Genomic DNA, 14067 nt, shown 5'->3' with positions numbered 1-14067 from the left:
TCACTGAAATAACAAGTTAGTGATTTCTATGGTTAGAAAAAAAATGTACAATGAACTATGTAACATATTATAGTCAGCTTCGTAGAAAACAAAAACAAAAAACCACAACTGGGGAAAATGGAGCCTTCCAAGAACCTCTAATTATGGTTAGAGGAGTCCTGGTGTGACATTGTAAAATAAACACTGGACTGCTAACAGCAAAGTTGGTAGTTCGAACCTACTAGTTGCTCCTAGGAAACCTGATACAGGAGCCTGTGAGTCAGAACCAACTTGAAGGCACTTAACAACAATAGTGGCTACCTCAAGTCTTAAAAATAATTAATTAATTTAATTTCCCTCATTGACATGGATGGTTGTGTTTCTGGTAACCCAAGGAGCCCTGGTAGCATAGTGGGTTATATAATATCCTCTAGGTTCATACACGTTGTGAGGTGTTTCGCAGATTCATCATTATTTTTAAATGTTGCATAGTATTCCATTATGTGTATGTACCAAAGTTTGGGTAACCATTCTTCTGTTGATGGGCATTTAGGCTGTCTCATTTTTTTGATGTGGCTCTTGTAGACAGCACATTGAAGGATCCTGTTTTCTTATCCATTCTGTTCTCTCTGTCTCTTGACAGAGACAATTCTCATTCAGTGCAATTTTCCATAGGTATGAATTGACTGCTGTCATTTTACTGTGACACACCATATATTTGAATACCAGTGTTCTTCTAAACATCCTCTTCTTTTAGGATCTGCATGAGCATGTCCTATCCTTTTACTTTATATCATTTTGCATCTTTATATTCTATATGGCTTTTATAATATAATTGGACTTTAACTTTTTAAATACAGTCTGGCAATACCATTTAACTAAAGCATTTGCTCTACTCATATTCAATGTGGTGGTGGTGGTGGTGGTTGTGTGCAGTTGAGTCAGTTCTGACTCATAGCGATCCTGTATATGGTTTCCAAGACTATAAATCTTTACAGGAGCAGCAAGCCTCATCTTTCTCTCATAGAGCAACTGGTAGATTTGAACTGCTGACCATGTAATTAGCAGCCCAGCTTGTAATAGACTATGCTCCTTATATTTAATATGACAATCAATATAAATGTACTCCAGGGGATACTGTGATGAGCCATCCATATCTCTTCTCCAAGACTGAAGCACTCATCCCTTTAGCTTCTGGGAGGACAGGGGGTCAGCAGCTTTCAGCTGAATCCCTCTTTGGGACTTGAGATCAGTGTGTAGCACTGCTCATGGTCATAACCCCTTGGAGGAAGGTGGTGTGGGTATCTGCATTTAATGGCCAATCCATGAAGGGGTGTGAGGGTATAGACCTGCAGGGCCACCCCAGCTCCAGAGCTTACTGTAGGATAGACTGAAAGTCTTTGTTACCACTGCACTGTAGTTTAACTTCTCTGACATACCATGCTTCCTTATTCCTCCATCCCAATAAACTGTATGCAGGTAAATCTCAGTCTCAGAGTCTGCTCCCCAGGGAGCTCAACTTGTGATAGCTTCCATCTTATATATGCTGTTTACTTTTCTTGCCTGTTCTTTTTCCTTTGTTTTCTTTCCTTACTCCATTCTTCTTCTGTAAGTTTGGAAATAGAAGTTTTAGTCAGATAATCATTGACTTATGTTTGATGCTATAGGATAAGCATATCCTACATTAACTGTAAGGTTGGTGGGCTGCTCTGCAAGGGAAAGAGGAGGTAGTCTGCTCCCATAAAGATTTATAGTCTGAGAAATCCTATATAGGGTTGCTATCAGTCAGAACTGACGTGATGGTAGTGGGTTTGGTTTTGGGGTTTTTTGGCAGTCTTCTTTTCTTCCCAACTGTCTTAGGCTGCATTCTCTAGAAAACATAGCCAGTGAGGCTTATATATATACATACACACACACACATATATATCTGTGTGTGTGTGTATGTATATATATATACACATACAGAGAGATGTAAGGAGCCCTGGTAGTATAGTGCATTACAAGCTGGGCTGCTAACCACAAGGTCAGCAATTCGAATCTACCAGTTGCTGTGAGGCTTTCTGCTCCCATAAAGATTTACAGCCTTGGAAAGTTTATACAGGATTGCTATGAATCAGAATCAGCTTGGTGGCATACAACCACCACCACCATAGAGAGATTTATCTTAAGAAAATGGCTCATACAATTGTAGAAGCAGGCAAGTTCTACTTAGTGAGTCAGATGTCAGGCTGGAGGCTTCTCCTGACTCACATAGCTCCAAGGGCTGAAGAACTCAAGATCAGCAAGTTAGATAGCAGACTGATGAGCCTAGGATCACTAGGCAATATGACCTGCCACTGGCTCAAGTCCAAAGAACCACAGAGGTGATCAGATGACAAGTCAGATGCAGAATCCACATCCACTAAAGAGCAAGCAAGGTTTTTAAGAGTGTCCACATACAATGGAACTATGCCATACCCCTCAGGAACTCCCTTTCCATTCTCTGGCTGCTCATTGTAAGACTTCAGTCATGAAAGTTACTACATTATATCAGATACATCATGGAGGGTGACTATATCACAACTGCCAAACTACTGGGAATCTGCTCAACCAAGCTGACACACAACCTTAAGTATCATACCAACTGACCAGTTTTTTAGTGTATTTGCTACATGCTGGATTCCAACATCTGACCCTGAGTGTGCCTGGCTATGAGCTAGCGAGATTTCTTTTCCAACCCTTCTAACAGGCTTATTCCTTGTCATGTACGATGGGGCGTCCAAAAGTTCGTGGACAAATGGAATTAAAAGGTAAGGGATTTTTTTACAGGAACTTTTTAGAGCCCATTCATGCATTATTCATTTTGATCCTAAGTCTAAAGACAGCTTTTAGGAACACTGTTTATATGCAAACCAGAATGGCTACAACACAGGGAAGGGAGTGAGTACAATTTACACAACAGGATTAACAGGATATGGATTCAAGTAAATGGTTTTTAGAGATAAGATGCCTCCTTAGTTGCAAATAATATTATTAAGTTCAAAACCCACAACTATTTGTATTTAAAATTTCTGAAGTATAATGCAACTAGTTGTTTCTAATGCATTTTCTATATTAGTCAAATACTTCATCTTATTTACAATGTTGATTGCATATATCTTTGAGTATTGTGTCTTAAAGTTATTAGTATTGATATAGGATGAAGATGAGAAATAGCTACATAAAAAGAAAAACTGCATGGCTCTATATGAAGACAAAAATCATCACATCACACACAGCCCATCATTGGTTAATGTCCAAAAGTGTCAAGTGTTATGGAAAAGAGAGGACGAGAATATAAGTGAACACAAGTTCCATGACAAAACAATTATAATAACAGAATCAAATCCAACTTCTTTATTAATCTTGTTAAAATTTCACCTCTGGGTCTAGAACTTCATATTAATTTTTATATTAAGCTCCAATAGCAGGACCGGGATTTTGGCTGTCTCTGGGCAAATGAGTTATGATCTGATATCAAATTCCAAGGGGAATACTCCAAAGGTTTGTTTTTCCCCAGTTGAATTAAACAGTTGTATACTATCTCTTGTGTTAGAACAGTGTTATCTTCACATAACACTTAAATAATAGTATTAGTCATTCATGCCTTGAACACAGACACCCTGATGGGTGCTGATAGCTTAAAAGGATATGGTGGCAGTTATGGGTGCTGGGAGTTAAGATGCCTGACTTTGATTTCTTATAGTCTTGAGCAATGGAGCTAAGGTACACCTGGTTATTGTCTACTTTTGCTCTCAGATGTTTAGCTTGTTGTTTTTTTTAAATTTTTCCCGTTCTTTCTTTTTTTTAAACTTTTTTTATTGTGAATTGAGTAAAGGTTTACAGAACAGATCATCAGTCCCACATTCAACAAATCATACACTTCATGTCATTACAATGACTGCAATTCCCTCCATGTACCATCAGTTAACAGCATTTACCTCTTTTCACCTTAACTCTTGCACTCCTTCCAGTGTCTTTATCTTTCCTCTGCCAACCTTCCTCTTGTTGTATATTTTCTTCCCTATCACCCAAGTTAATATATGTCTACCCTCTATGGTTTGTTTTAAAATGATTTTTTTTTCAGTATCCACTGACCCTTCCATTGGGTCCAACAATCCTTGTTTAGAAATTGTTTCATGGCGCTTAATGTTGTGTGTAGGATAAGCACTAGACTGCTAACAGCAAAGTCACTTGCTCAAATCCACCAGCCACTCCTCAGAAATCCTATACAGGGTTGCTATGAGTCAGCACCAACTCAATGGCATTTAACAACAACAACACTGGAGAAAAAGGGGGAATTGGAAAGCCTCCTTTTAAATCTGTAACTTCAGCTACAGAAGATGTTCCATTCATATGGTGTAGCAGAAGTAGCCAATGTGAAAGATATAATAAAGACAGATCTTGAAGGCTGGTTCATATCTTTGGGTGACAATCAGCTTAGGGTAGTGACAGAAATTACTTTGTGGTGGCTATTTTGATAAATATCAGGAAACATATGAAGTCTTCCTTTACATGTGCTATTTGTTGATTCTGGAAATCCAGCCTTTGGACCACTCTTTCGTTTGTTTTCCTCTGTCTTGTCAAGATCATCTTGAAGACCAGTGGAAGCTTTATAACCAAGTTGTAGCTGATTTGGGCGGGGCTGGGAGTGATGGGGGTTGGAGTACTGGTGTGGCACTGTGGGTTAATGTGCTATAATGCAAAGCCAGTTTGAATTGCAAGGTTCAAACTTACTATCTGCTCCTAGGAAACCCCTATACAGGGTCACTACGGGTTGAAATGAACTCAACGGCACTAACAACAATAACAATCTTTTTATTAGAGTGCTGGTGTTGCACTGTAGGATAAGCACTGGACTGCTAACTGCAAGGTTGGCAGTTCAAACCCACCAGTCCTCCTTGGGAACCCTATTCAGGGTCTCTGTGAGTTGGAACCAACTTGATGGCATAAAACAACAACAAAATATTTTTATTATGCCCTGTTCCAGCAGCAGCTTCATTGCCTACCTTGACCTGAATCACAAATTCTCAATGTCAGGCATCTCTGTTTATGAAAGCAAAACATAATCTGGTTCCTTTTCTTTCTGGCCTGTTGAATTTGATCTAGACAGCTAATGGGGTTCATTCTTGACATACTATTGTTGTTGTTGTTATGTGCCGTGAAGTCAGTTCTGACTCATAGCGAACCTGTACAGGGTTTCCGAGGCTGTAAATCTTTATGGGAGCAGAAAGCCTCATCTATCTCCCGTGGAACAGCTGGTAGTTTCAAACTGCTGACCTTAAGGCTTGCAGCCCGATTTGTAACCACTACAGTACCATATTATTACCCAGCATTTATTATAATTTCAGGGCATTGAAATTTTTATTAAAAGCAATAATTCTGGCTTCCCAAATATAGGAAGAGGTAAATTTTTTAAGCTCCTATGTTTTATTTAAGACAGTTGTTATTGTTGTTATGTGCCATAGAGTCGGTTCCGACTCATAGCAACCCTGCACAGGGTTTCCGAGGCTGTAAATCTTTACGGGAGCAGAACAACTCATCTTTCTCCTGTGGAGCAGCTGGTAGTTTCGAATTGCTGACCTTTCGGTTCGCAGCCTGTTTCACAACCACTACGACCATTATTGTTTGAATAAATGAAGGAAAACAAATTGTCATGGACATTGAATGCTGCAAGGAAGAACCCAGACCTAACCTGAAAGTAACAGAAAGCCCTTGGAGGCATTTGAGTAAGGACTTGACCTGATATTAATATGATAAATAGACTGAGTTTGAAAAAGAAAGGAACCAGATTTAAAAGGTCAGAACATTATTTCAGTAATTAAAATGAAAAATAAATGAGGCGGTTCAACTATAATTTACTCATAGCACAGTATGTGATAATATGTGCCTTGTATTTTCTAAAATTATGTACTAATTAATATAAGATAATAAAAAATATATCTATTTCATTTTGGCTTAATATCTTAGAAACAAACAGAATTCTCTAACACCCTAGTTGATATTAAAAGGTCTTCCTGGGTGTTTAATGGATGGATTTTTTTTGATGAAGTACATTTGCTCTCTCTTGTAGATGCAAAATGTACCTTAGAAAATTAAAGACTCTGAAAAGGCCTGAGTTATGTCAGCTATTTTTCTTTGTTTCACCCCTTTTTTCTAAATACATCTGGCCAGAGAATTCTTACATCATGAAATACTCTGAATTTTCCCCAAGGAAAACTTTTTAAAAATAATTATTATTAAGTGCATAAACGACAAACAGAGTGCGTTATTAAGAGGCTTCTGTAAACTGGAAAAAAACAAACAAACAACTTACTATTATTTTCTTACAGTCCTTTCCTCTGCATAACTCTGTATAGGTAGAGTATTGCACATATATAATCCAGCTTCCAACAAAAACCACCAACCAGGAAAAGAAAAGATATTTCATCCGCACATAGGAGAAGCGAGCCTGTGAGTAAAGAGAACATAACAATCAGTCATTCAGCATCAAGTCAGTACTCCCTGTCCTAGAACATCACTTTTCCATGCTTCTTGAGAAAAAACCCCTCAATATATATTCTAGGCTTTCATATGGCAATTCTCCTAGAACAAAGTGTACTTTCACTAAGTCTAAACAGCACTAGTCTTAGAAAAGGAAGCTCCTAGAACTTGCCAAAGAAAAAGGGAACAAAATACCCTTTAAAATGTATAACCTTTGAAATACCACCATCATCCAAAGCATATGTGCCACGCTACTCTGGGTACCGCATAAGATCAGGTGAAGAGGGATACAATTCTCATTTTCTATGAGCTTACACAGGACTTTTTTTGAAACATAATCTGAAAAGTCTTTACTGATAGTCATGACAAAAATAATTTTGTTTTAGAGAAATGAACACACAAAATTTGGTTATTTGTCAAATGCCACATAATGAAGCAGCATCAGAATAAGAAATTAATCAAATTCATTCCTATCTCTCTACTATACGATATCCGCTAGGAATTCATGTTTCTTCTATTCAACCAACCAAATGCTTGACTTAACAAATGCTGGAAACCAAGGGGAATGTTACAACCATTAAAGGAGAGTGCCCGGAGAAGAAGGCTTGAGATGTATTAAAAATAAATTACTCTTTCTATGTCTACTTGACAGCCCTACAATAGAATCCTCTTAGCATTGTTTTGCTTTCAGAATTCTGGTATCTAACTGTAACTTGGGCAGGCTGGTGCCTTTTCTCCATCAACCAAATATCAAATAGTTTAATCTTCAAAAGTGACAGATGGTCAAGGTAATTTGACATTTACTTTTTGGGTCTGGTGTGCCAAGGATTAAACAGGAGAATTCAGGATCAAACAGCTATTAAAGATATGTAAACAAACAATGAGGCACTAGTTTTGGTTTTACAATCACATGCCAGTTTTTCACATTGGAAAACAGTGGGATTCTGTGAGGACTGTGAGCATGCAAAGAAAGCAGGAAGAGATGAAAGGGACACAGTGCACCTGGAGAAGACAATGAATGCAAAGGGATTCAGGAAATGCTGAATTCTGTTGGCCCTGTTTATAGTTAAGAGATCTGTCTTTCTGAGGTTCACAGATGGTGAATACAAGGACCAAAAAGCTTGAGTACAATGAATTCACAGTTAAATGGTGAGTATTTGAATTTTACTAATGAATCCAAAATTTATTTCTATATAACTTTAAATAAATCTAGAAAAAGAAAATCCAGACAGAATTATAAACTAACTACAATAGGATATATATATCAAGGAGTCTGTATGAGAGACAAGAAAATTTAAGATTTTCTTGGTTCTACTAAGAGACGTGGTTATCAGATAGAAAGAGTCACACAAGTATTATGAAGCTAATATAAGATTAAAATAAGATAATGCCTACAGAACACAAGCACATCATGAGCACACAGTAAATACTCAATAGATGTTAGCTAAATCAGTATGCAGGGCAGTGAACAAGAGGCCAACAATGCTACCAGCATGACTTGGTTTTGTCATTATAATTTTGTGCTTTTCAGAAAGGAAACAAATCTGAATCTGATCAAGTCACGAGATCCTACTACATATGTATATGAAATACAGGAGGCAGACATACAATCAGCAAAATCCAGACCTTGGGAAACTGTAATACAAACCTAGTTTCTTCAATAAATAAGTTATAAAGGGAAAACAAGACAGAGAAAGGGGAAACCTAAAGATTAACAAAAATTATTTAATGTGAGTGCATGCACGTGCATATACAATTGTACCCATAAGCATATATATAAATGTTGAGGTTTAGTACCGTCGAGTCATTCCTGACTCACAGCTACTTGGCGGCACTTAACAACAATATGTATACACATACATAAACACAAACATATATATACATGTTTTGTGCATGCTACATATCTATTCACATACATAATTAAATACATAGGGGACACAGTAATGGATACTTCTTATACATAAACATCTCAAGAGATTTGTTTAGAGTTTGAAAGGTTAGGATTATAGTCTCGTGGGACACTTCAGTCAACTGGTATAACATAGTTCATAAAGTTTTTGTTCTACCAACTAGTTTGATGAATCTTTGGGGAACTTAAAAGCTTGTGAACAGCCATCTAAGATACAACTCTTGGCCTCTACTTGTCTGGAGCAAAAGTGTAAGAGGAAAACAAAAGAAGAAACAAGTCTATGGGACTAATATATTGTCTACACACACCACAGCCTCATCAACTCTGAGACTAGAAGTACTAGATGACACTTAGCTACAACTACCGGTTGTTCTGACCAGAAACACACCAGATGGTCCTGGATAGAATGGGAGAAAAATATAGAACAAAACACAATTCTTTACAAAAAATAAAAAGTCCAGACTTACTGAACTAGTTAAGATGAGAAAAACCTCTGAGTCTATTACGCTGAGACATCCATTAACTTCAGAACTAAAGCAACTTCTGGAGGTCACCTTTCAGATAAGTAACAGATTGGCTCATAAAATAAGCAGTATCACCTGTGAGAACTGTGCTCCTTTGAAAAAAAAATAAAACATGTACATGAGACCAACAGATAAAAGTTACCCAGAGCAAAATGAGAAGGTAAGGGGAGGCAGAGAAACTAGATGAACAAAAATAGAACAACCAGAACAAAAATAATGAAGAGATGACATGTTGTGGAAAATGTAACCAATGTCACTGAGCAATATGTATGTTGTTGTTAAGTTGTCATCAAGTTGATTCCAACTCATAGCAACCCAATGTACAACAGAACAAAACACTGCCCAGTCCTGTGCCGTCCTCACAATCATTGCTATGTTTGAGCCTATTGTTGCAGCCACTGTGTCACTCTATTTGGTTAAGGGTCTTCTTGTTTTTCACTGACCCTCTCTACTTTGCCAAGCATTTTCACTTTCTCAAAGCACTGCTTCCTTCTGACAACATGGCAAAAGTACACAAGACAAAATCTTGTCATCCTTGCTTCTGAAGAGCATTCTAGCTGTATGTACTTCTGCAGTCCATGGTATAACCAATACTCTTCACCAAACACGTGATTTAAATGTATCAATTCTTCTCCAATCTTTAATCACTGTTCAGCTTCTGCTGCATAGGAGGTGAATGGGTTGTTCAGGCGTAACTTAGTCCTCAAAGTAACATCTTTATTTATTTATTTTTTAATGTGTTATTGTGAATTATATGATAGTTTACATGAGAGAACTTTAGTTTTATATTCATTCTATCGTATATAGTTTCATTGCCATGGTTGCAATCCCCTCCATGCATCATCAACCGACCAAAGGGCATACCAAACAAACCTGCCCCCTACACTCCCCCCCTCCCCCCCTCCCCGCCCCAGTCTTCAGCAAACAGTTCCTCTCCCTCTCTGGATCCAAAGTCCCTAGTCGCTTCATCACTCCACGTCATCATCTCTGCCTCTATCTCAGGCATCGCTGCTTCTCTGGGCAGGGTCCAGCTCTCGGCTCTTCTCTGTTGATGGTCCTAGAGACCTCCGCTCCTACACTGGAGAGTTAATCACTCCCTTCCTTGCTACAAAACGCCTACCTTTACATTTCCAACCCTCACAATCAGTTCTGATAACAATGATTCACTATTGTATCACAAGTGACTCATCTGCATTTCATTTCATCAGCTCCGCCTAGACAGATTGGATAGTACTCACTGGAGATTCTGCCTTCCTCCATGCCCCCTGGCTCTAGGTTCCCTCTTGAAAGCTTGTAAGCCAGTCACTTCTTGCCTTTGTAGGCCCCCCACCCATTTTGGGTATCCGATGTCCAAGTTGCCCATCCCTGTCTACTCTGTGTGTGGAGGGGGTGGGAATGATTCTTGCTGTAAGGATTTGTTCCCTCTTTTGAGTTTACTACATCCATAGGTGTAGGTCAATTTCATCAAATTGTATCAGAGCACTCTTTTTTTCCTCTTCTTTCTTCTCCTGGTTGAGCTCTGATCATCCAGTCATCGAGGCCAGGTCAAGTGGGTACCATCTGCAAGTGTGGGTGTTGTGCATATGCCCTCTCTTCCTAACAGCTGGTAGCTTCACTCTCCACTCTAGTCCTCTGTGGCCACGCCACTGACTCTGGGCCCAAGAGTCCCCAGGTCTCCCCCACTGCTGGCCAACCAGGTCTCCACCCGGGTCCACAGAAACCCACCAAACATTATAGGGCTTAGCTTGCCGCTTCATTGCTGCGTTTACCCCACTTCCCCGACTGGTGATGCGTGTGGTCACCAATCAGAGCGTGTATTTCCATTGAGTCTTAGTTTTGGTAGGGGATTTGCATTGAGGGGACCCGACCACTTGCCTTGATGTTTCCTGGGCAAGCAACTTGTTTGTTCTTGTAGTAACAGTCCATCTACCTCTATTGTTTTGTATTTTTCCTGTAGGTCTTTCTTTTAAGAAGTATCTTCTGTTCTTCTAGCCGCTCCAGGCTGGTCTGCTCATCCTTTCAAGTGGAAATCTCCCATCTCTGGAGATCTGGATGTGGTTCAGGCTTCCACCTATAGTCTTATGTATTGCAAAAGCTCCGCAGGAAGCCTCCTTCACTGGGAACGTTGTAGCCCCATTTTAGTATTCCAATCAGTTATAGGCAGAAGCCTGACTTACGAGCTTTCTATGGTGATGTTTTTGACTATTCCTTTCTCTCCCCCTCCAGTGTCTATTTTATATTATAATGCAAGGAAAACCAAGATTCAAAAGACAACCAAGCATCTTAACACATCTTAACATTATTCCCCCTTTTCCCCATTCCAACCATGACTCAATCTCTGTATCCCAGAGCCCTGAAGTTCTAAGGTTGTACATACATCATTCTTTATCTCTGTCCCACCTTCTTTATATATATTTTTTTTAAGTTTTTTTTTTTTTTTTTTTGCAGATTAATCCAATGCAATACACTGCTTGATTTCTTGACTGTAGCTTTCATGGGTGTTGACTGTTTTACATTTCAAGTAAAATGAAATCCTTGACAACTTCAAATATTTTTGGAGACAAATCCACTGGATTGATCTTGGGGGCGAGAGTGGACATGGCCCCAACTTCCCCACTGGTGTACCTTAGGTACACGACTTTGATCTCATTGGGGTCAAACTTTGCAGCATGGCAGAGGCAGCTGGTGTTGGATGAACTCAGCTTTGAGATGACTGAAGAAAGCTGCACTTAAGCCTCCTCTGAGCACAAAGTCAAAAACTATCTGTGCTTTATTGACTACTGCAAAGTATTCAGCTGTATGAAAAACAACACAGTATAGATAACATTGTGAAGAATGAGTATTGCATTCAGAGAAGCAGCAACACCAGAGATGAAGGTGGAGATGATGACATGGCAAGAGAGAAAGCAGCTGAGGACTCCAGACTCTTGGAAAGAGAAAGGAAGGCTGTGTGCGAGCAGCCAGGAGGCAGGCTTGCAGAATGTGTCCTTTGGTTGTTTAAATGATTATATACTCCTGAGTGTTTTTGTGTACATCAAGAACAAAACAAAACAAAAAACCTCAGAGGGAATAAAAGCAAATACTGTTGAATGATGATGCACACAGGAGAATGCAATAATTGCATTGAAATAATGAGTGCAAAACTGATGTTCTCCCATGTAAACTATCACTCAATTCACAATAAAAACTTTTTAAAAAATGAACGAATATTACAGAACATTTAATTATGCTTATGTGGAACCTGTACATAGACCAAGAGGCAGTCCTTTAAACAGAACAAGGGGATAGATAGCATGGGTTTGTCTTCAAAAAAGTTAGGTGATGACATTGCCAAAGCAATTGGTAACTGTAAAGGGTTAAGGATTATGGTGAAACTGACTATTCAGAACAAGTCCAGATTGGGGTGGTGCTTTCTGCCTCTGCCCTGATCATCAAAGCTCTCAAGGAATCACTGAGACAGAAAGCAGCAAAAAAATATAAGCTCAGAAGAAATATCACTTTATATGAAAATGTTAGCACTGTCTGTCAGATGTGACACTGGTCTTTAGCCAAAGAACTTTCTGGAACTATTAAAGAGACCCTGGGGACCACTCAGTCTGTGGGCTGCAACATTGCTGGCCATCACCCTCACGACATCATAGAGGACATCAACAGTAGTGCTGTGAAATACCCAGCTAGTTAAGAACCAAAAGAAAGTATTCAGTAAAGAATCATTGGATTTAAAAAGAAAGAATGAAATAAACGAAACACAAACCATACACGACATCTACTTCTGAAAAAAAAAATGGCCCATGAAATCCTTTTTGGAAAATAGTAGAATAATATATATGGAGATTGTTAATGGGAACCTAATTTACCATATAAACTTTCACCAAAAATGTAATAAAATGTTATGAAACAAAGAAAAGAATCTTTATCTGTTAGAGACAGACACTAAAATAACTAGGAATGAAATGATAGCCTACCTGGCATTTGTTTCAAAATAACATGGGAAGGAGAAAAAAGAGGTATAGTTGGAACAAGACTGGCCATGAGCTGAATTGTTTCAACAAAGCTAATTTTTGAAACTTGGATAATTGTTGAAAAGACAGGCACATGCTTCTTTTGCATGCTTAGAATTTTCTATAATAACATGTTTAAAAGGGAAAAAAGATTAGTTTGGTTTCCATAATATAATGTATTTCATAATTTTGATATTATACAAAATTATACAATTTTGATTTGATACTTTTTACATTATACAATAAGGCATTCAGTGTCACACCAAAACATCCCCTTTCCATATATTCTTTCTGCAACTGTTGTACTGTCTATATTTGTCAGGTACTACACATTGGATCCTTTCAGCACATCTTCAGGTACAGAGAACAAAAATGATAAAGTAATGTAGTGGTTATGAATCGGGCTGCTAACCTAAAGGTCAGCAGTTCAAAACTACCAGCTGCTCCACGGGAGTAAGATGGGGCTATCTGCTCCCATGAAGATTTACAGCCTCGAAAACCCTGTACAGGGTCTCTATGAGTCGGAACCGACTCCATGGCACAGAACCACCACCATAAAATTGCCCTTCAAACAGTTGGAAATGTCATCTGAAGAGCCATAGTATAACTTGATTTTATTTTTAGAATTCCAATTTTATATTAAGTTAATATTTACATTTTTTTGAGACATTTAAGAGAAATCTAAATTCATTTAATAAGAGAACCAGGGAAGACCTTACACTACTTTTTTCTTTCCTCTTCCTGTTCTGCTCAGCTGTAGGTAGAAGTCACTAAGGAAACCAACCTGGTAAGCAGGGTTCTTTCTGGGGTTCAGCACTTGGTCCTGTCTTAGCTTCTTCTTGACACCCACCTCAAGAAGTTTAATGATGTCAACTGCCCTTAGGATTCTCCATTAAAAATTTCTACTCAGGTTTTTCTACAGCTGTTCAATGTTGTTGTTGTCGTCAGGTGCCATCGGGTCGGAACCGACTCATAGCGACCCCATGCACAGCAGAACGAAACAATGTCTGATCCTGGGCCAACCTCACTACCGCTGCCACACTTGAGCCCATCAATGATGCCACCTGCCCAATTCATCTCATTGGGGGTCTTCTTTTTCTCTGATCCTCCATCTTACCCAGCATGACATCCTTCTCCAGCGACTGTTCCCTCC

At 38.8% G+C, this 14067-nt stretch overlaps 1 protein-coding gene across 3 annotated transcripts in view; it reads right to left on the bottom strand.

Moving 5' to 3' along the window:
- FAM69A (family with sequence similarity 69, member A) overlaps nucleotides 1-14067 on the bottom strand; it is a 215771-nt gene that overhangs the window by 48893 nt on the left and 152811 nt on the right. For 2 of the 3 annotated variants that reach the window (XM_006830961.1, XM_006830963.1), the window contains exon 2: nucleotides 6314-6448. The exons of the other annotated variant lie outside the window; for it this stretch is intronic. In XM_006830961.1, coding sequence (XP_006831024.1) covers nucleotides 6314-6448 — 135 coding nt within the window. The remainder of the gene's footprint in view (nucleotides 1-6313; nucleotides 6449-14067) is intronic. 3 annotated transcript variants of the gene reach the window in all.

The sequence above is a fragment of the Chrysochloris asiatica genome, unplaced genomic scaffold, assembly GCF_000296735.1.
Source record: "Chrysochloris asiatica unplaced genomic scaffold, ChrAsi1.0 scaffold00002, whole genome shotgun sequence".
In the NCBI taxonomy this organism is placed as follows: Eukaryota; Metazoa; Chordata; class Mammalia; order Afrosoricida; family Chrysochloridae; genus Chrysochloris; species Chrysochloris asiatica.
This window is presented reverse-complemented; position numbering and strand designations above follow the sequence as displayed.